Raw genomic sequence first — 20,977 nt, forward strand, 5'->3', positions numbered from 1 at the left:
TCTATCACACTTGCATTAAGATTAGGGGTGTGCTCCGGCAACTTTTAGGGTTTTGGGTTCTGGGTTCTGATTAGCTTGAGGTTTTGGGTTCTGATTTGTTTTGTCAAAACACCCCACTCAAGGTTTTGGTTCTGATTTAGGGTTTTGGGTTCTGATTTTTTTTTTAAAAAAAGCATAAAAAGTCCTAAAAAACAGTTTTGTTTTTTTTTTTTCACTACTACGCTATTATTAACCTCAATAACATTCAATAACAATCATTTCCACTAATTTCCAGTCTATTCTGAACACCTCACACCTCACAATATTGTTTTTAGGGCAACAGGTTTCACCGAGGTAGCTGGATGTCTAAGCTAAGCGACACAAGTGGGCGGCACAAACACGTGACCCATCTAGGAGTGGCACTGCAGTGGCAGACAGGATGGCAGTTTGAAAAACTAGGCCCCAAAGAGCACATATTGCCAAAAAAAAAGGTGCAAGATGGAATTGTCCTTGGGCCCTCCCACCCACCCTGATGTTGTTGAAATAGGACATGCGCACTTTAACAAACCAATCATTTCAGCGACAGGGCCTACAAAACTGTGGCTGAAATGATTGGTTTGTTTGGACCCCCACAAAACGAGCTGGCAAAGAAAAAAAAGAGGTGCAAGATGGAATTGTCCTTGGGCCCTCCCACCCACCCTTATGTTGTTGAAATAGGACATGCACACTTTAACAAACCAATCATTTCAGCGACAGGGCCTACCAAACTACTGTGGCTTGGGCCCCCACACAAAAAAAGCTATTCATCTCTCCCTGTACAAACTAAACTGGCTCTACTGAGGCAAGATGTCATCCTCATCCTCATCCTCTGATTCCTCGCCCCCTTCAGTGTGTACTTCCTCATCCTCACACATTATCAATTCGTCCCCGCTGGACTCCACAATCACAGGTCCCTCTGTACTATCTGGAGGCCAGTGCTGTACTTGATTGAGGAATTGATAATTAATTTTTATGAACATCATCTTCTCAACGTTGTGAGGAAGCAACCTCCTTCGCCGCTCACTGACCAGGTTCCCCGCTGCACTAAAAAGTCTTTCGGAGTACACACTGGAGGGGGGACAACTCAGGTAAAATAGAGCCAGTTTGTACAGGGACTTCCAAACTGCCTTTTTTCCTGCCAGTAAGAATAAGTACTGTCTGACATGTCTACTTGGATAGTGTCAGCAAAGTAATCCTCCACCATTTTTTCAATGGTGACAGCATCCAATGCAGCGACAGTAGACATGTCTGCAATGGTTGGCAGGTCCTTCAGTCCGGACCAGATGTTCTCAGCATCCCCGCCAGCGGGTCGTTTATGAAATCTCAGCTGTTTCCTCGCAGCCACAGGTGTGGAAGAAAATGAAGGAGGAGCTGTTGACATGTCACGGTCCTCTTCAGAGGACAATCTCCTGACCAGCAGGTCTTTGCACCGCTGTAGACTTGTGTCCGCCGGAAACAGAGACACAACAAACGCTTTAAACCGAGGATCGAGCACGGTGGCCAGAATGTATTCCTCTGACTTTAAAAGAGTGACCACCCTCGGATCCTGGCAAAGCGTACGAAGGGCTTCATCCACAAGAGCTACATGCTTTGTGGAATCGCAATGCTTTAACAGCTCCTCCCTCACTTTCTCCAGCTGCTTCTGCAACAGCCTGATCAGGGGAATCACCTGACTCAAGCTGGCAGTGTCGGAACTGACTTCTCGTGTGGCAAGTTCAAATGGCTGGAGAACCTTGCACAACACGGAAATCAGTCTCCACTGCGCTTGACTCAGGCGCATCCCCACTCCTTTGCCTATGTCGTAGGTGGCTGTGTAGGCTTGAATGGCCTTTTGGTGCTCCTCCATCCTCTGCAGCATATAGAGGGTGGAGTTCCAGCGCGTCACAACCTCTTGTTTGAGATGATGGCAGGGCAGGTTAAGGCTTTTTTGATGTTGCTCGAGTCTGCGGTAGGCAGTGGCAGAATGCCGAAAGTGTCCAGCAATTTTGCGGGCCACCGCAAGCATATCCTGCACACCCCTGTCACTCTTCAGGTAATGCTGCACTACCAAATTTATTGTGTGGGCAAAACATGGCACGTGCTGGAAATTGCCCATATGTAATGCCCGCACAATGTTACTGGCATTGTCCGACACCACAAATCCCCAGGAGAGTGTGAGTGGGGTAAGCCACTGCGAGATTATTTCTCTCAGTTTCTCTAAGAGGTTGTCAGCATTGTGCCTCTTATTAAAACCGGTGATACACAACGTTACCTGCCTTGGAACGAGCAGGCGTTTTGGAGATGCTGCTACTGATGCAGCTGCAGCTGTTGCTGCGGAAGGCGATGCATCTACCCAATGGGCTGTCACAGTCATAGAGTCCTTAGTTTGCCCTGAACCACTTGTCCACATGTCCGTGGTTAAGTGGACAGTGGGTACAACCGCATTTTTTAGAGCACTGAGGACACTTTTTCGTACTTCTCTGTACATCCCGAATATCGCCTGCCTAGTGAAGTGGAATCTCGACGGGATTTGGTACCGGGGACACAATACCTCCATCAACCGTCTAAATCCCACTGCACAGATGGCGGACACCGGACGCACGTCTAACACCAACATAGCTGTTACGGCCGCAGTTATCCGCTTTGCCATAGGATGACTACTGTAGTACTTCGTGCTCATGGCAAACGACTGTTGTACGGTCAACTGTTTAGTGAAAGATGTAGCGTTCTTACGACTTCCCCTCTGGGAAGATGACCGACTACCAGCAGCAACAGCAGCAGCGGCAGTAGTAGGAGTAGCGCTGCAGGATCCTCCAGAAGAATCCCGGATTGAAGAGGACTCAGTCATGCCGGTGACATGGCCTGCAGGACTATCTACAATCGAGATTGAGGAGGAAATTGACGAGGAGGGTGTTGCTGGTGTGGATACAACAGGACCAAGGGATTTAGGTGTCCCTGGACTGCTGACGGTCCTAGCCACAGTTCCTGAACTAAACACTGAATTATGAAGGTTCTTCAGGTGACGTATAATGGAGGATGTCCCTAGGTGGCCAAGATCCTTACCCCTGCTTATTTGAGCTTTACATAAGTTACATATGGCCATACATTTTTTGTCCGGATTGGGACAGAAATAATTCCAGACCGAAGAGGTGGATTTCTCGGTCTTCTGGCCAGGCATGACGATGGTCTTTTTCTTCCCATGGACAACAACTGTTTCCCCCCCTGGTGCCTCATTTAAGACAACCACATCAGCATCCTCCTTGTCAAGTTCCTCCTCAGCGCCAGCTACATCAATATCCTCCTCCCGGTGTACAACATTCACACCTTCATTAGCCAAATCTGTAACTGGACTGTGAGTGATCCTTCCAGCATATGCAGAGGGCGTGCTGCAAATGGTGGAAGGAGCCACCTCTTCCCGTACAGTGATGGGAAGGTCAGGCTTCGCAACCACCAACACCCTTGGACTCGCCTTGGAGATTTGTGATGACATCTCTTTAGAAGGCAGAGTTGTTTGCTGTGTTGTTGATGACAGCTTAACTCTCTCAAATTTTTTAGAGGGGGGGGGGAGGAGGGCTTAGATACTTGGGTGAAGCTGAACCACTAGTCATGAACACGGGCCAGGGCCTAAGCCGTTCCTTGCCACTCCGTGTCGTAAATGGCATATTGGCAAGTTTACGTTTCTCCTCAGATGATTTTAATTTTCTTTTTTTGCTAATTTTTGTGAACTTTGGGTTTTTGGATTTTACATGCCCTCTACTATGAGATTGGGCATCGGCCTTGGCAGACGACGTTGATGGCATTTCATCGTCTATGTCATGACTAGTGGCAGCAGCTTCAGCATTATGAGGAAGTGGGTCTTGATCTTTCCCTACTTTATCCTCCAAATTTTTGTTCTGCATTATATGTAGCACAAGAGAGTGTACCCCGAAGCCACACACACTCGGCAAAGCCTTTAAAAATTATATGCGGCACAGGGGAGTACCACTGGACTGGAGTTATACAGCAGTACCACTGGACTTATACTGCAGAATCAGTGAAATTTGTAATATGGCAGTAACAACAATGGACCTATACTGCAGAATGAGTGAACTTTGTAATATTGCAGTACCAATGGACTTATACTGCAGAATGAGTAAACTTTGTAATATAGCAGTACCACTAGACTTATACTGCTGAATCAGTGAACTTTGTAATATAGCAGTACCAATGGACTTATACTGCAGGATTGTTTTGGGATATTTTTTTATTTTAATTTTTTTTATAATTACTTTTTTGTAATTTTTTTTATAACTTTTTTGGAAATTTTTTATAATTTGGGAATAATGGGGAAATAACAATGCCCTTAGAAGGACAGAGCACAGGACACAGCACCACTGGACTGAACAGGACACAGCACAGGACCCAGCAGCACCACTGAACTCAGAAGGACAGAGCACAGGACACAGCACCACTGGACTGAACAGGACACAGCACAGTACCCAGCAGCACCACTGAACTCAGAAGGACAGAGCACAGGACACAGCACCACTGGACTGAACAGGACACAGCACAGGACCCAGCAGCACCACTGAACTCAGAAGGACAGAGCACAGGACACAGCACCACTGGACTGAACAGGACACAGCACAGGACCCAGCAGCACCACTGAACTCAGAAGGACAGAGCACAGGACACAGCACCACTGGACTGAGCAGAACACAGAGCACAGCACAGCACAGAACTGAACAGCACGAGATATAGCAGGACAGAGGACCACCTAACACACCCTCCCTCTACCCTGATCAATGCCCGAGTGAAGATGGCGGCGACTAGCGGGGAATTTATAGGATCCGAGTATCGAGAGATACCACAGCGGGATTATGACTCAGAGCCTCGGTTTCAGTTTTGAAATTGGCGGGAATACCCGGATCTGTCTCGGATCCGTCTCGGATCGGCAACGTTCGGGTGGGCTGGGATTTCAGAAATCCGAGTGCGCTCATCTCTAATTAATATTAATGTAAATACTGCCAAAAGACCAGTTATCATACCAGGGAATATAAAAAGAAGCCTTACAATATAAGACATTTATAGTATAATAACCAAAATAAATGTAATATTATAGCGCAGAGCCGTCACTAGGGTGGTGCGGGCGGTGCCGTCGCCCAGGGCGCAAGCACGAGGGGGGCGCAGCAGCCGCCCGCTACCTTCCCCTCTGGCACAGAGTAAAAAATCAAATTAAGAAAAAAAATATTATTTTTTAAAACAAAATTGTGGCCCCTCCCCCGGGGGAGGGGGGGGGTGCCTCGAGTCGGGGGAGGGGCTAGTGTGGTGGCCATCACATGACATATGACCCATGTGCTGCAGAGAGCGCGTGGCGCGGATGGAAGGTGAGTGTTAGTGTGTGTGTTTTAATAAAAAAGGGAAAGATAAAATATCTGTACAGTTGTAAATCCCATCTTATTCCCGCATTTGTGCACATTTATCCAAATATAAATTGATGATTCTGTTGACAGCTGTTTAGTATTTTACAAGTTGATTGATGCTATCTATAGTTGTCCCATTTGATTGCTGATTGCATCAAATTCATTGTTTGATTGTTGCTTTTTTGTATATAGATTGAGTGTTAAGTGCATAAAAAAACAGCAGAAAGAAAAATTTAAGTTTAAGTTTTATAATGGACATCACAGGTAATTTACTTACTTGTAAGATATGTCGCATACCTACTTTTCCACAAATATGTATATTTATTCGTAAACATAACAAGATCCATGCCAAAATTACGCATTTGGGAACTTTTTCCATGCACACATGAGTTTGCATGACCATTTCTGGCGTTGTGGCGCGCATGGGATTGTGCATATTAAAAAAAAAATACAAATGTCAGTTCTGCCTTCTTTATTACATTTTCAGTTTTTCTTTTAAATAGCTGTGCGGATTGGTGTAAAAGGGAGGTTTTGAAGCTCTGTGAATGAAAAGAGTTGATTATGTTATGTTTTGTCAATGCAGAGTGTGTGGTCAGCATATATATGTGTGTGTGGGGGGTCAGCATATGAATGTAGCTTGTGTGGGGGGCCAGTGAATTAATGCACTGTGTGTGTGTGTGTGGGGGCCAGTGAATTAATGCACTGTGTGTGTGTGGGGGGGGGGCAGTGAATTAATGTAGTGAGGGAGGGAGGGGGGTCTTAATATAATGTAGGTAGGCTATTAATTTAATTGTGGAGTGCACGTGGCAGCTAATTATTGGGTGCTATTTTATTTGTGGGGTGATGGTGGGGCTATTTAATTTAATAGTGGGTCCTATGAATTTAAGATGGAGTAATTGGACCTTTAATTTAATGCTGGGGTGGTGAGCTATTAGTTGATTGTGGGGCTGTTTGGGGAGAATGAGATCTATTTATTAAATGTGATTATTAATTATTTAATGCCTGGGATTGTTGTGGGAAATGCTATCTAATGGCAGGGTTGGTTGGAGAGAAAGAGATCTATTTAGCAAATGTGAATATTATTATTTTAGTGTTGTGGCTGGAGGGAGGCCTAATTATAAAACGTGAGTGCTATTAATTTAACACTGGGACTGTTTGCAGTTTTCTAAATTTTATGTACCCATTTTTTTCCCCCCAAATAGGGCTTCCAATATTCCAGAATGCAGACAACCAGCAAATGAGCTAAAGACACCAGCAGCCACAAGTGGTGACTGTGACAAGAACAGGCAGGAGAGAGCAGGACAGTCTGCCAACTGTCCTGAATCTGGTGGGACAGTCCCGAATTTGGGTGACTGTCTCGCTTAGAACAGTTGGGAGGTATGTCCCGCTTCACCGTGTACTGCTCGTGAAGGCAGAACCGTGTGCACCTAACAGTAGTGCACACAGTATTGCCTGTTTATTTGTCTAAAATGATAACCATGCTACATCATAGGAGCCCCCCTGCCTTAAGTGCCCCAGGCCCCCCAAAGCCTTAACCCAGCTCTGTATGTGAGGGGCCACTGTGTGTGTGTGTGTGTGTGTGTATTATGTGTATGTGAGGGGCCACTGTGTGTGAAGGGGGAGGCCCAAACAAACCAATATCTTGCCTAGGGCCCCATGAGGTGTAAATCTGGCTCTGATAGATATATATATATCAGGCATTTGCAAATATGTGTAACAGAATACTTTCAGTAAAGTTCTAGCCACACCCCCACATTAGGTTGGCCACACCCACTTGGCAAATGTCACTCCCACTTCGAAGGGGGGCGCCGGAGCCCTGTCTCGCCCAGGGCACCGAAATGTCTAGTTACGGCACTGTTATAGCGAGAGCCTGCAGAGTTATTTGTTGAATATTTTACAACTTATAGATACATAGATGCAGCCACCAAAGACAACATAAACACAAAACAGGATTTAAAAATACATTGTTTTGTTAGCACAGTGCACACATTTTAGTGCTGTATTTACAGTGCTCCTGTCCCATGTAGGTTCCTCTACCGACTGATAGATGAGAGAGTGAATATCCAGAATTCTTCCAATGCTGTTTTGTCTTTCTTTGTATAGCGTATTGTTTGATTGTCCTCCTTACAGATCATGTTCTGGAGTACGACACATATAACCATATATTTTTCTACATATATACACAGAGATCGTCACAGAAGTCCATGTTGTAACAATTACTGTAAGTCTTCATGAAACACGGTGATATGTTTGCTTATCTCGGAGAGCTGAAAAGGGATAGAAACAAAGCAAAATCGATTAAATCGAACAATGCCCAAAATGTGCATATTTCATGCCTGCTAAGTATTACAGAATCTGACAGGTGTGCTTTGTTGTTTTAATGCCAACATGTTTGGTTTGTGGCAAAGAAGCCCGTTGATCTGGTTAATGCCGGGGATGTAGGGTAGGCAGATGTCATGTTAAACATTTCAGACGTGGCGAATGTCTGCGATGTATGTGGTTACTTTATATTGTAAAGAAAAAAAAGATTACAGTACATTATGTACCTGCAATATAAACCAACAGGTATAGTAAAATACTAGCTCTTTAGATTGCAATTCCTTAGTAAGATAAGACATCACATGCCTTATTTATAAGAATATAAGTGTGTTGACCAACACAAGACCACAGCATTTTTGGGAAAAAAATAAATAAAATCAAATTTATTTGCCTACATAGGCAGTAAACTACTTGTCTAGAAAGTCTTAAAATTTCATACTTTCATTTTTACAGAAGTGAAATAATTAAACATTTAAGTAAAATTACTTTCAAATTGCCGTTGACACATGTCATTGTTTTAAGGAAGTGGCAGCAACTGCAAAGTGGAACTAAAACTTTTTTTCTTCTTTACAAAAGTACTAAAAGCTGAAGTGACTACCGCTGTGTACATTAGTTCTTGTGAGATTCATGCTTTCTCTTACTAACTAAAACAATGTAGAAAATAATAATTGTGAAAAAAAATGCAAGATAATTCATATGTAAAACCAAAACCACATTTGTAAATAAAGGATCTTTAAATAAAGTAATAGCGTGATTATATTTTATAAAAATGTCTTGTTTCTAGTAACAATTTTTTTCGATCACAAATAAAAAAGTAATTAAAGAGCAATACAAGTGTAAATATGAAAGATGCCTTTTCCTTTACTTATTTTGCAGTAGTTTTGAAAAAATATCACCGCATACCGTAATTATTACATTCAATATATTGTAGGCAAAGTGTTTTATGATATTTTATACATTGACATGACATGTACCCTGTCCATGGACCTTAAGTATCATTGTGCATTTATTCTGTGAAGTGTCAGTGTGCCATTGTTTCAGAGCCAGAAGTGTCAGTGTGCCAGTGGTCCAAATTCAGAAGTGTCATTGTGCCATTTTTCCAAGACCAGGAGTGTCAGTGTGCCAATGTTCCAAGACCAGGAGTGTCAGTGTGCCAATGTTCCGGGACCAGAAGTGTCAGTGTGCCATTGTTCCGAGACCAAAATTGTCAGTGTGCCAATGTTCCGAGACCAAAAGTGTCGGTGTGCCATTGTTCCGAGACCAGAATTGTCAGTGTGCCACTGTTCCAGGACCAGAAGTGTCAGTGTGCCACTGTTTCAGGACCAGAAGTGTCAGTATGCCATTGTTCGAGGACCAGAATTTTCAGTGTGCCATTGTTCCAGGACCAGAAATGTCAGTGTGCCATTGACAGGGGACCCCAAAATCAGATTCTCGGACACCTCTTGTGGTCCTGAGGTTTCGCATCTCTAACCTGCACACAGTGAAGGCATCCATTTTCTTAGGTGACATCCTCATGAATATTAGTTTATCTATTAACTCACTAGGAATCAGTATCTAATGAATATGTTCAGACCTCATGAATATTAGTCAGGCAGCGCCTAGCACATTGGCAGGCTGCATACATGTACACTTTAAGATAGCATCGCACAAGGATAATTTGCCTTACATCAAATACATTCAACATTTCTGTGCGGGTATCCAAGAAGAAAATGTAGTCTAATTTTGGCAGATCCGGAAATCTGGTAATTGGGATGGTCAGCTGCTGACCAGAAAGCATTGGATACCTTGCAATCCAATACTTCAGCCCAAGCCACAAAACTGGCTCTGTACCTAGCATGTATGTCACCAAAATGGACCTAAATCTGCTCATTTCACATCTGTGTAGAACAAATGGATTGCCACCAGCATATCCAGCTTTCAGATAAAAAAATTAAATATGGAAAACGAATATTAAAATACAAATTTATTTGCACACTTGGATATAATATTTACTTACATAAAAGTAAACAAAACTGCATTTATAGGTGGAAACAGGCCAAGCTATGTTGCCATAACAGAACCAGAAGTAGACTAATGGAAAAAGTTGCAGCATTCCACAGTGTCACACCCAGGCCAGATGAGGTCTCGGACATATAGTTCTTTATCAATGGCTCTCATTCAATCTGTTTTAGTACCATTTTTATAAACCACAAGCAAATCTCACTGATTAACAGGCACATGCCTGCTTTCAACAACGCAATATATTTACTTTTAATATTACTAATATATAATTCATTCCAAATTTAATTTGATCAACTGTAATAAAATCATTATATATTTTTTTTATTACTTAGTTGACAGCAGTCTGGTTCTATTTTTACAATTTTCAGCAAAACGTATTTAAAAAACTTGATTTAAGACAAATTTTATTTAAAACAAGCAAACATTACTGAAACCTTATATCACTAATGACTTTTCATAATCTTATAAAAAAAAAAATTGTAAATTAATTGACATAAAAAATATACTGTATATTAAATCGTAAAATAAAACATAAATTACATAATAAAAAATAAATTATTTAAGATAAAGGACCAAATAAATGTTGGCCAGCTGGATGGATTTATGGATCCAAAACTCTTCGGGGGGTATTCAATTGTTAGCATTAACGGAAAAAAACAAGCGCTCAAAAAATATTACCGTTTATACGGTAATATTGCGCGAGAAAAGCGTTAATACGGTAGTTTACTCGCGGAATTTAAGCTCGCAGGGAGCGGCGAGCTGAAATTCCGCGAGTAATTACCGTATTAACGCTAAGAATTTTTGAGCGCTCGTTTTTTTTTGTTAACGCTAACAATTGAATACCCCCCTTCTAATCTTAACAATCGTTATTTACAAATTCTTCCTTGGGCATTGGGTTGGATAACTTTAATAAATATGCACTTTAAAAAAAGATGGATCACAATTATAGACCCATCAAAATGTTCCTAATATTTTGTCAGAACTATATTTTCCATTTTCCTCGTTGGAATATTTTTTAATAGAGTTAGCATTAGTAATCTATTTTCAAGTTTGCAAAACATTTTGCTAACGTGCGGAGGAACACAGGAGGAAAGAAAATGTTTAAATACCATTGGTTGTGAATTGTCGAACCGAATAGGAGATTTACCTTTCAACTTTTTCTTGTGGTCATCAGTGTGTTGTCAACACATTTAGGCAACATAAAAATAGATTGTTAGAGCATAGTATTAATTAACTAATAGTATTAAAATGTTCCAAAGGGGAAAATAAAAAATAAAGTGTTGACGTATGTGTTGGAACATTCTGGGTCCACAGTGGTGATCTGTCTTTATTTAAAGTGGTAAAAACAGATTCAGGTTGAGATTAATGAAATAATATTAAAAAAACGCATAATGATTTTATGACTGACAATCGATTAGAGTCATTTCGGTATTAATGATATATTATTGATATTAAAATAAAATACCTTAATTTGTTGCAAGCCTCTTAACCAATGAGATTTGCTTGTTGATTATAAAAATATTACTAATTCATCTCGAACGAGAGTTATTGATAAAGGAATGTATCTCAGTAATGCAGTTGACGGTCTAGGAGTACACGGAAGGACGGAGAAACCCTTTACAAGGGTCTACTTCTGGTTCCAGTCTGATGGCAGCACAGGGCAGCACAGTGGCTCAGTGGTTAGCACTTCTGCCTTACAGCACTGGGGTCATGAGTTCAATTCCTGGCCATGGCCTTATCTGTGAGGAGTTTGTATGTTCTTCCAGTGTTTGCGTGGGTTTCCTCTGGGTGCTCCGGTTACCTCCCACACTCCAAAATCATACTGGTAGGTTAATTGGCTGCTAACAAAATTGACCCTAGTGTGTCTGTGTGTGTGTGTGTGTATGTGTCTGTGTGTGTGTGTGTTAGGGAATTTAGACTATAAGCTCCAATGGGGCAGGGACTGATGTGAGTGAGTTCTCTGTACAGCGCTGCGGAATTAGTGGCGCTATATAAATAAATAGTGATGATAATGATGGCATAGGCTAGCATGGGCTATCTGTACCTTTTAGATGCGGTTTTGTTTACTTATATGTAAGCGGATATTATGTCAAAGTGTACAAATGAATTTGTATTTTAATATTGGTTTCTCCCGATCTCATTTCTTCGACACGGTCCTCGGATCAGTTCGTTGGTTGGTGAAGTTCCAGCATGGTAGACACTTGCTGATAACAGTGGATTACAGTGGCGATTAACTATCCTATCATTCAGCAGCTGTCAGATAAGCTGACTTTCATTTTCAAAATTATATCATTTCCTGTGAGTTTTTGCTTTGCAAATTGGTCATTCATTTTTATTTATATGTGACAGAACAATGTAGTTTAAGTGAAGCGTCAGCATGACAACAGCTTAATATTTCATGAGCAATGTTGTCTAAGTACATTTCCACATGGAACTCCAAGGGGAAAATTATCAGCAAAGGGCAACAGAAGACAGAGGCGCACATTAAAGGATCATGGTGTATTTATTTAGAGAACAAAGCAAGACAGATGAGCAACAACTGCCGATCAATTTTTAGCCTGTGGTGAGTGCAGCCTGTTTCGTCAAAAAATCCACAATGCAGCATATCCTAACCAAGCAATGCACATTTGATTGTTCGGTGGTGCAAAGAGCCTAAATTATGGACTATGGAGCAGCGGAGGAAGTCAATATGGTCGGATGAGTCATCCTTCAGCGGGTTAGCGAGTGCCAATCCCAGCAGCTCAGAGTGTGGCTCTGTAATGTCGAGAGGTGCATTTTCTTGGCATGGTTTGGGTGCAGTCATTCCCTTGGAAAGCAAAGTCAATGTCATGTGCTACTTAATGGTAATTAGTGATCATTTTGAACTCCTGTTCCTGATTGGAGACTGTCTTCCAGAATAACAATGTAGCCAACCATAGATCGTGTGACTCTGACATTATTCGTATATTGTGTCCTTCTCAGTCACCAGGGAATAAATGTATCAAGCTGAGAGTTTTCCAGCGAGTTTGAAAAGTGGAGATGTTGCCTATAGCAACCAATCAGATTGTAGCTATCATTTTGTAGAATGTACTAAATAAATGAGAGTTCCAGACATTGGTAGACACTATGCCACAGTATACAGGCCGAATAAAGAGACCCAAAGCTCTATTAAGTGACACTAAATATATATTATATAAATATAGGGACAATTTTACTAAAAGAGAGCACTGGATAACGTGCAACTTTTGGGGAGCTCCTTTACCATTAGACTTATCTTAGAGATACTTGAGGAAAAAACCCCAAAAAGCAGATTTAATCAAGATGCTCATATAATGTAGCACATTGTAGATAAGGTGTTTGCTGTTGCTGTTGTGTGGTGTGATGTGGTCACACTGCCGGTTATCACATCTATCTCACAGCACGTTGTCACCGCAAACAAACACAAACATACTTACTGCTTTCTGAAGTAAATGTGGGATCTCCTGTACACACCTAGGACAGAGCATAAAACAATATATTTCATTTGCTTATTGAGAAAGATTCAAAGTTTTTTGTTAACCAGACATGAAGTAAATTTTTTATGATGGAGGAAATACATAATATAATCTTGAGATAAATGCCTCTATTCCAAAATATTCTCTCTAACCAATGGTTATGTTATATCCAATTGTGTCTGATTACAGAGTTCCGAATTTCAAAATTTGCCGGGTGCAAAATGTGCCCACAACTCCAGTCCAAGCACGCTCAAGTACGTTGGCGAAGAAACGCGTTTCTAGACGTATTTTGCCTAATGTAACAAAAAGCTTCAAGCATGCAAAAATGCTACTTGTCATAATGACTCACTTATGTTGTTGATTTTACCCAGAAACTGAGCAATATTTTAGGTTAAAATCTAAAAAGTTATATTTAATTAATTAGGGGACATTTACAATTACAAAGACACAGTTTCTTCTATTCTGTGTTTCTAATGCTGAAGGCGATCCGCTCTCATTCCGTATATAGAGGTAACTACTCAGAGTCACTTATCTAGTTTTCTAAGCATTATAATAGGCTCATATTAATTCTAGGTAAGATTTATGGAACATGGGTTTCCAAAACACACAGGAATTGTATTATCACAATAATTAGTCATATTGGGGTAGGGAAGGTAGAGTGATATTTCCTTCTAGGGTGCAGAAATCTAATATAGAATAAACAAATAAAGAAACGTAAACTTACGATATGTGTAAGACACCAATAAATACAGGCCTATCAGCAGGATAACAGCACACGCTAGGAGAGGGGCCCAGATAGCTTCACTGCAGCCTACAGCAAAATAAACAAGGTTGAAAAAACATGTGTCATAACACGGCTGTGTGTTAGAAGAGATGCCCACATTTTATTTATATCCCTCATGATAACATGACTTGCAAAAATTGTCTACTGAATTGTCTTATGTCTTACAATTGAAACATATTACTAACTTTAAACTTCCCAGCTACTCTGGAGCAGTAAGGGTTAACTGTTTTACAAAGTGCATTCACATTGTTGCAACAAAGTAAGAAATAAGAGTATTTGCATCTGCCTCGTTTATTGATTTCTATCATAGTTTATATCATACTTGCCTACTCTACCGGAATACCCGGGAGGCTCCCGAATTTTGGGGAGTCCTCATGGACTCCCGGAAGAGTAGGCAAAGCTCCCGCATTTGCCGAAATTCACAGCAGGGAATTGAGGGGGCGGGGCTTATCCGTGTCATTAAGTTCCGCCCCCTCAATTCAATGCTGTGAATTTTGGGGCTATGATCTCCCGGGTGAGAAATCTTAAAATTTGGCATGTATGGTTTATATGGATAGAGAGAGACCAGACTAGCATCTTTCTAATTCACTTGAAATGCCGAAATCCACAGCTAAACAAGTATATAGATTAGACACAACTTTACTATGTTCTTGTTATTTAAGGATAAGGCAGAAAAGTTTGACAATCATCGTATTATGAATTGTGGGGTTATTGAAATGAAAATAAAACATGTGTGGATATCCTTAATCGCAATACAAACATGTCAATAATCATTACATATAAAAACTTAGTGGCATAGATTACAGGGCGATATTAACTTTAAGTTAGTATGTATAAAATGACCTAATTCAACAATTTTTTTACACTACTAGTTCAGCGACCTCCCTGCCTCACAATAATCTCTATAAAACATTTAAAGGACAACCAAGAAACGTTTTGCATATTCATTTATATCTTCTACCTGATGTCTTAGACTTCGACGGGGGCGCTTTGGTGCATTTACAAAGTGGCTTCTTTGTCATTGGTTGTACAGTTGTAGGTAGAGTCTCAACTGAAAAGAATAAAAATATGTTAGTTTTTTAAGGATATTCGAGTACTTTTTTAAATAAGTACAGAGTCATCATCATCATCTACTTATTTATATAGCGCCACTAATTCCACAGCGCTGTAAAGAGAACTCACTCACATCAGTCCCTGCCCTATTGGAGCTTACAGTCTAAATCCCCTAACATACACACACACACACACACACACACACACACAGACAGAGAGAGACTAAGGGCAATTTAATAGCAGCCAATTAACCTATCAGTATGTTTTTGGAATGTGGGAGGAAACCGGAACACCCAGAGGAAACCCACGCAAACACAAGGTGAACATACAACCTCCACACAGATAAGGCCATGGTCGGGAATCAAATTGATGACCCCAGTTCTGTGAGGAAGAAGTGCTAACCACTAAGCCACCGTGCTGCCCAAATGGCTTCTTGCTTTAACTTCTTCTTATCAGTTACTTTGTTGCCACCACCTGGCCACACATGGAAATTTCATCAGCCAACTTGGCCAACGTAGAGCATATTATGATGTGTGGGCTTCTTCTGATGGTCAAGAAAGATTAAAAACCATTAAAAGGATTCAGCTAATACATGTGTAGGGTTATTGGGGAATCCCACTAATGAGGCCCGAGGGTATCTTGCCAATTATCTTAACTGCTGGGGGACCAGATATGTCCAACTTGACCACCCGCATGAGTAGTCACTCAACATGATCACCGAATGTTTGTGCAGTTTGGCCATTCATATGGTTAGTCAGATGGACAGATCTGGTCCCCCAGCAGGCATGATAAAGGGATTCCCAAATAACAGTGTAGGTCCAGCTTATATATCCTTATATAACCACGTTATCCAACAATTGCTATCAACTTACCGACACTTAATCTCGTCCCATCTCCAAAGGAGACTTTTGACGCCATCTCTGCCATGCAGTAATAGACCCCAATGTCCGAGAACTTCAGATTCATTATCTTCAAGGTGAAATAATTCTGGAACTTGACTCTTCTTATTGAGAAGCGGCTCTGGCTGATGTTTGTGCCATAGGAAAATCTGTCCATTGAGGTTGTAGCGCTTACGTTAAACTCCAAGTCTCCCTGTACCAGAAGAGTCGCAGGTTGTCCATGGATTCCCCCTTTATGGTACAGGATATCTCTATATTATTGTTAACTAATTCAATTGTAGAAACTGGTGTCTGACTTAATGTTGTAGCAAATTTAGGAATTTCTGAGAAAAAGAAAGAGAAGAATATGTAGCGTGTAACATATATACTGGAGATTATACTGCTATAATTCACAAGTGATGTGAATATATGTATGAAATGCTATAAATTATATATGTATAACCAGTCAGTTCTAATGTCATCACTTCAATGTTCATAAGATACAGTAACTGGTGAATAAGGCTCCTTCTACTGTAAATTATTGTCATAGATATTAAAAGTCCCAACTGAGCAAAAATATACACTTAGTGGCCACTTTATTAGGTATTCCTATAAATTATTATATAGTAGGCTGAATTTGTAGAGCAAAGTATTGTTCTCTACACTCCTATGTCTATACATGTTTATAAAGTGCCCCTTATGGCTTCATACAGACTGGTGTCAATTATGCACATTGTACTAGTATATGTAACAGAAGTACAAGTGAAGTGAAAACGTAAATCATAGTTTCCAATGACCCCATACCCACTCATGATGTTATTTACATTCAGGAGTGTTTCGGTTTCGCGAACGCTGCTTGCTCTATTCAATGCATTTAATGCAAGATAAATGCATTGGAGTGACTTACAATGACTTCCCGTACATGAGTAAGGCAGTCACACGTCAAACGTATTTGTGTTTGATATGTGTTTTCACTGGTTTAAATGCAACTAAATCTATACTTAGAGGTATATTTACTAAACTGCGGGTTTGAAAAGTGGAGATGTTGCCTACAGCAACCAATCAGATTCTAGCTTTTGTAGAATGCACTAAATAAATGAAAGCTAGAATCTGATTGGTTGCTATAGGCAACATCTCCACTTTTTCAAACCCGCAGTTTAGTAAATATACCTCTTAATCTCTAATGTCAGGAATAGTGTTTCCACTTTATGACTCCTGCCTACAACACAGGCTAGGACTGGTGATATGGTAAGAGAGGAGGGTGACACCTTTTGGGAGCAATTCACCTCAATGCACTTTTCTGCATAGAATATACCTGAAGATGGTGGTATACACAGGGTTAGCATACGGGGAACCTTACTTACCAAATACCCATTTTGTCAATCATGTTTATATTTATATTTATATATTATGTCTATAAATGTTTACAAAGTGTCTCCTTATATTTATATATTATGCCTACAAATGTTTACAAAGTATCTCCTTATATTTATATATTATGTATATAAATGTTTACAAAGTATCTCCTTCTATATATATATTATGTTTACAAATGTTTACTAAGTATCTCCTTAAATTATGTCTATAAATGTTTACTAAGTATCTCCTTATATTTATATATTATGTATATAAATGTTTACAAAGTATCTCCTTCTATATATATATATTATGTTTACAAATGTTTACTAAGTATCTCCTTAAATTATGTTTATAAATGTTTACTAAGTATCTCCTTATATTTATATATTATGTATATAAATGTTTACAAAGTATCTCCTTCTATATATATATATATATAATGTCTACAAATGTTTACTAAGTATCTCCTTAAATTATGTCTATAAATGTTTCTAAGTATCTCCTGAAATTATGTCTATAAATGTTTACAAAGTATCTCCTTATATTTATATATTATGTCTACAAATGTTTACTAAGTGTCTCCTTAAATTATGTCTATAAATGTTTACTAAGTATCTCCTTATATTTATATATTATGTCTATAAATGTTTACAAAGTATCTCCCTATATTTTTCAAGTATCTATTATGTCTATTAATGTTTACTAAGCATCTCCTTAAATTTACCAAATAACTATTTTGTCTATAAATGTTTAGTAAACATCACTTCACATCTATAAAGTTTACCAAGTAGCCTCATGTCTGTAAATTGTACTACATCCCCCGTTAGCTCCAAAAATATTTATGAAGTACTGTGATCTCCTTATAATGTAATAATTATACCTCTTTACCATGTACCCTTTGTGTCCTTTAATGTGTAAAAAGTAATCTGAGAAGTTAATAAATGACAACGTATGAGAAACTTTGGTGGACATTAAACACTTTTTCTGTGACAAACATTCCTGGGCAGAATTTAATAGTTTTTTTATTTTATTTTATTATTTTATTATTTACATTTAGTACCATATTCATGAAAGAATAAGAAGCCTGAAAATCATTAGCATTATACAAACCTATAATCCCTATTATTAACCTCTTATTTATATAGCGCCTACACATTACAAAGTGCTTTACACTGAATATTTAATTATTCACATCAGTCCCTGCCCCCGTGGAGCTTACAATCTATATTCCCTTCCACACGGACACACACACATGTATTAGGTTTCATTTCATCAGAAGCCAATTAACCTTCCAGTACGTTTTTTGAACTGTGGGAGGAAACCTGAAGCACCCAGAGGAAACTCACACGAGTTCAGGCAGTGGTCATGGTGGAAATTATAAAGCGACGGTAGGAAAAATGTAATGAGAATGGAATGTGATAGTGTTACAATGAAGACAGTAGGAGAAGTGACGGTATGACATACCACCGTATACACCCCACTTCTACCACTGTATATACTGTATATATAATGTAAGTGACTGGAATGTGATAGTGTTACAATGAAGGCAGTAGGAGAAGTGACGGTATGACATACCACCATATACACCCCACTTCTACCACTGTATATACTGTATATATAATGTAAGTGACTGGAATGTGATAGTGTTACAATGAAGGCAGTAGGAGAAGTGGCGGTATGACATATCACCGTATACACCTCACTTCTACCACTGTATATACTGTATATATAATGTAAGTGACTGGAATGTGATAGTGTTACAATGAAGGCAGTAGGAGAAGTGGAGGTATGACATACCACCATATACACCCCACTTCTACCACTGTATATACTGTATATATAATGTAAGTGACTGGAATGTGATAGTGTTACAATGAAGGCAGTAGGAGAAGTGGCGGTATGACATATCACCGTATACACCTCACTTCTACCACTGTATATACTGTATATATAATGTAAGTGACTGGAATGTGATAGTGTTACAATGAAGGCAGTAGGAGAAGTGGCGGTATGACATACCACCGTATACACCCCCACTTCTACCACTGTATATACTGTATATATAATGTAAGTGACTGGAATGTGATAGTGTTACAATGAAGGCAGTAGGAGAAGTGGAGGTATGACATACCACCATATACACCCCACTTCTACCACTGTATATACTGTATATATAATGTAAGTGACTGGAATGTGATAGTGTTACAATGAAGGCAGTAGGAGAAGTGACGGTATGACATACCACCGTATACACCCCACTTCTACCACTGTATATACTGTATATATAATGTAAGTGACTAGAATGTGATAGTGTTACAATGAAGGCAGTAGGAGAAGTGGCGGTATGACATACCACCATATACACCCCCACTTCTACCACTGTATATACTGTATATATAATGTAAGTGACTGGAATGTGATAGTGTTACAATGAAAGCAGTAGGAGAAGTGGAGGTATGACATACCACCGTATACACCCCACTTCTACCACTGTATATACTGTATATATAATGTAAGTGACTGGAATGTGATAGTGTTACAATGAAGGCAGTAAGAGAAGTGACGGTATGACATACCACCGTATACACCCCACTTCTACCACTGTATATACTGTATATATAATGTAAATGACTGGAATGTGATAGTGTTACAATGAAGGCAGTAGGAGAAGTGACGGTATGACATACCACCATATACACCCCCACTTCTACCACTGTATATACTGTATATATAATGTAAGTGACTGGAATGTGATAGTGTTACAATGAAGGCAGTAGGAGAAGTGGCGGTATGACATACCACTGTATACACCCCACTTCTACCACTGTATATACTGTATATATAATGTAAGTGACTGGAATGTGATAGTGTTACAATGAAGGCAGTAGGAGAAGTGACGGTATGACATACCACCGTATACACCCCACTTCTACCACTGTATATACTGTATATATAATGTAAGTGACTGGAATGTGATAGTGTTACAATGAAGGCAGTAGGAGAAGTGGCGGTATGACATACCACCGTATACACCCCACTTCTACCACTGTATATACTGTATATATAATGTAAGTGACTGGAATGTGATAGTGTTACAATGAAGGCAGTAGGAGAAGTGGCGGTATGACATACCACCATATACACCCCACTTCTACCACTGTATATACTGTATATATAATGTAAGTGACTGGAATGTGATAGTGTTACAATGAAGGCAGTAGGAGAAGTGGCGGTATGACATACCACCATATACACCCCACTTCTACCACTGTATATACTGTATATATAATGTAAGTGACTGGAATGTGATAGTGTTACAATGAAGGCAGTAGGAGAAGTGGCGGTATGACATACCACCGTATACACCTCACTTCTACCACTGTATATACTGTATATATAATGTAAGTGACTGGAATGTGATAGTGTTACAATGAAGGCAGTAGGAGAAGTGGCGGTATGACATACCACCGTATACACCCCCACTTCTACCACTGTATATACTGTGTATATATAATGTAAGTGACTGGAATGTGATAGTGTTACAATGAAGGCAGTAGGAGAAGTGGCGGTATGACATACCACCGTATACACCCCACTTCTACCACTGTATATACTGTATATATAATGTAAGTGACTGGAATGTGATAGTGTTACAATGAAGGCAGTAGGAGAAGTGGCGGTATGACATACCACCGTATACACCCCACTTCT

At 39.8% G+C, this 20,977-nt stretch overlaps 1 protein-coding gene across 1 annotated transcript in view; it reads right to left on the minus strand.

Annotated features, from left to right (window-relative positions):
* Positions 1 to 6,997: 6,997 nt before the first annotated feature.
* LOC142104095 (T-cell surface glycoprotein CD8 beta chain-like) overlaps positions 6,998 to 20,977 on the minus strand; it is a 48,576-nt gene continuing 34,596 nt past the window's right edge. Inside the window, 6 exon segments of the mRNA XM_075188579.1 lie at positions 6,998 to 7,666; positions 13,154 to 13,190; positions 13,917 to 14,003; positions 14,938 to 15,027; positions 15,902 to 16,123; positions 16,126 to 16,251. Of these exon segments, the coding sequence (XP_075044680.1) occupies positions 7,654 to 7,666; positions 13,154 to 13,190; positions 13,917 to 14,003; positions 14,938 to 15,027; positions 15,902 to 16,123; positions 16,126 to 16,251 (575 nt within the window). The 3' untranslated portion in view covers positions 6,998 to 7,653.

The sequence above is a fragment of the Mixophyes fleayi genome, chromosome 1 (assembly GCF_038048845.1).
Source record: "Mixophyes fleayi isolate aMixFle1 chromosome 1, aMixFle1.hap1, whole genome shotgun sequence".
Taxonomy (NCBI): domain Eukaryota; kingdom Metazoa; phylum Chordata; class Amphibia; order Anura; family Limnodynastidae; genus Mixophyes; species Mixophyes fleayi.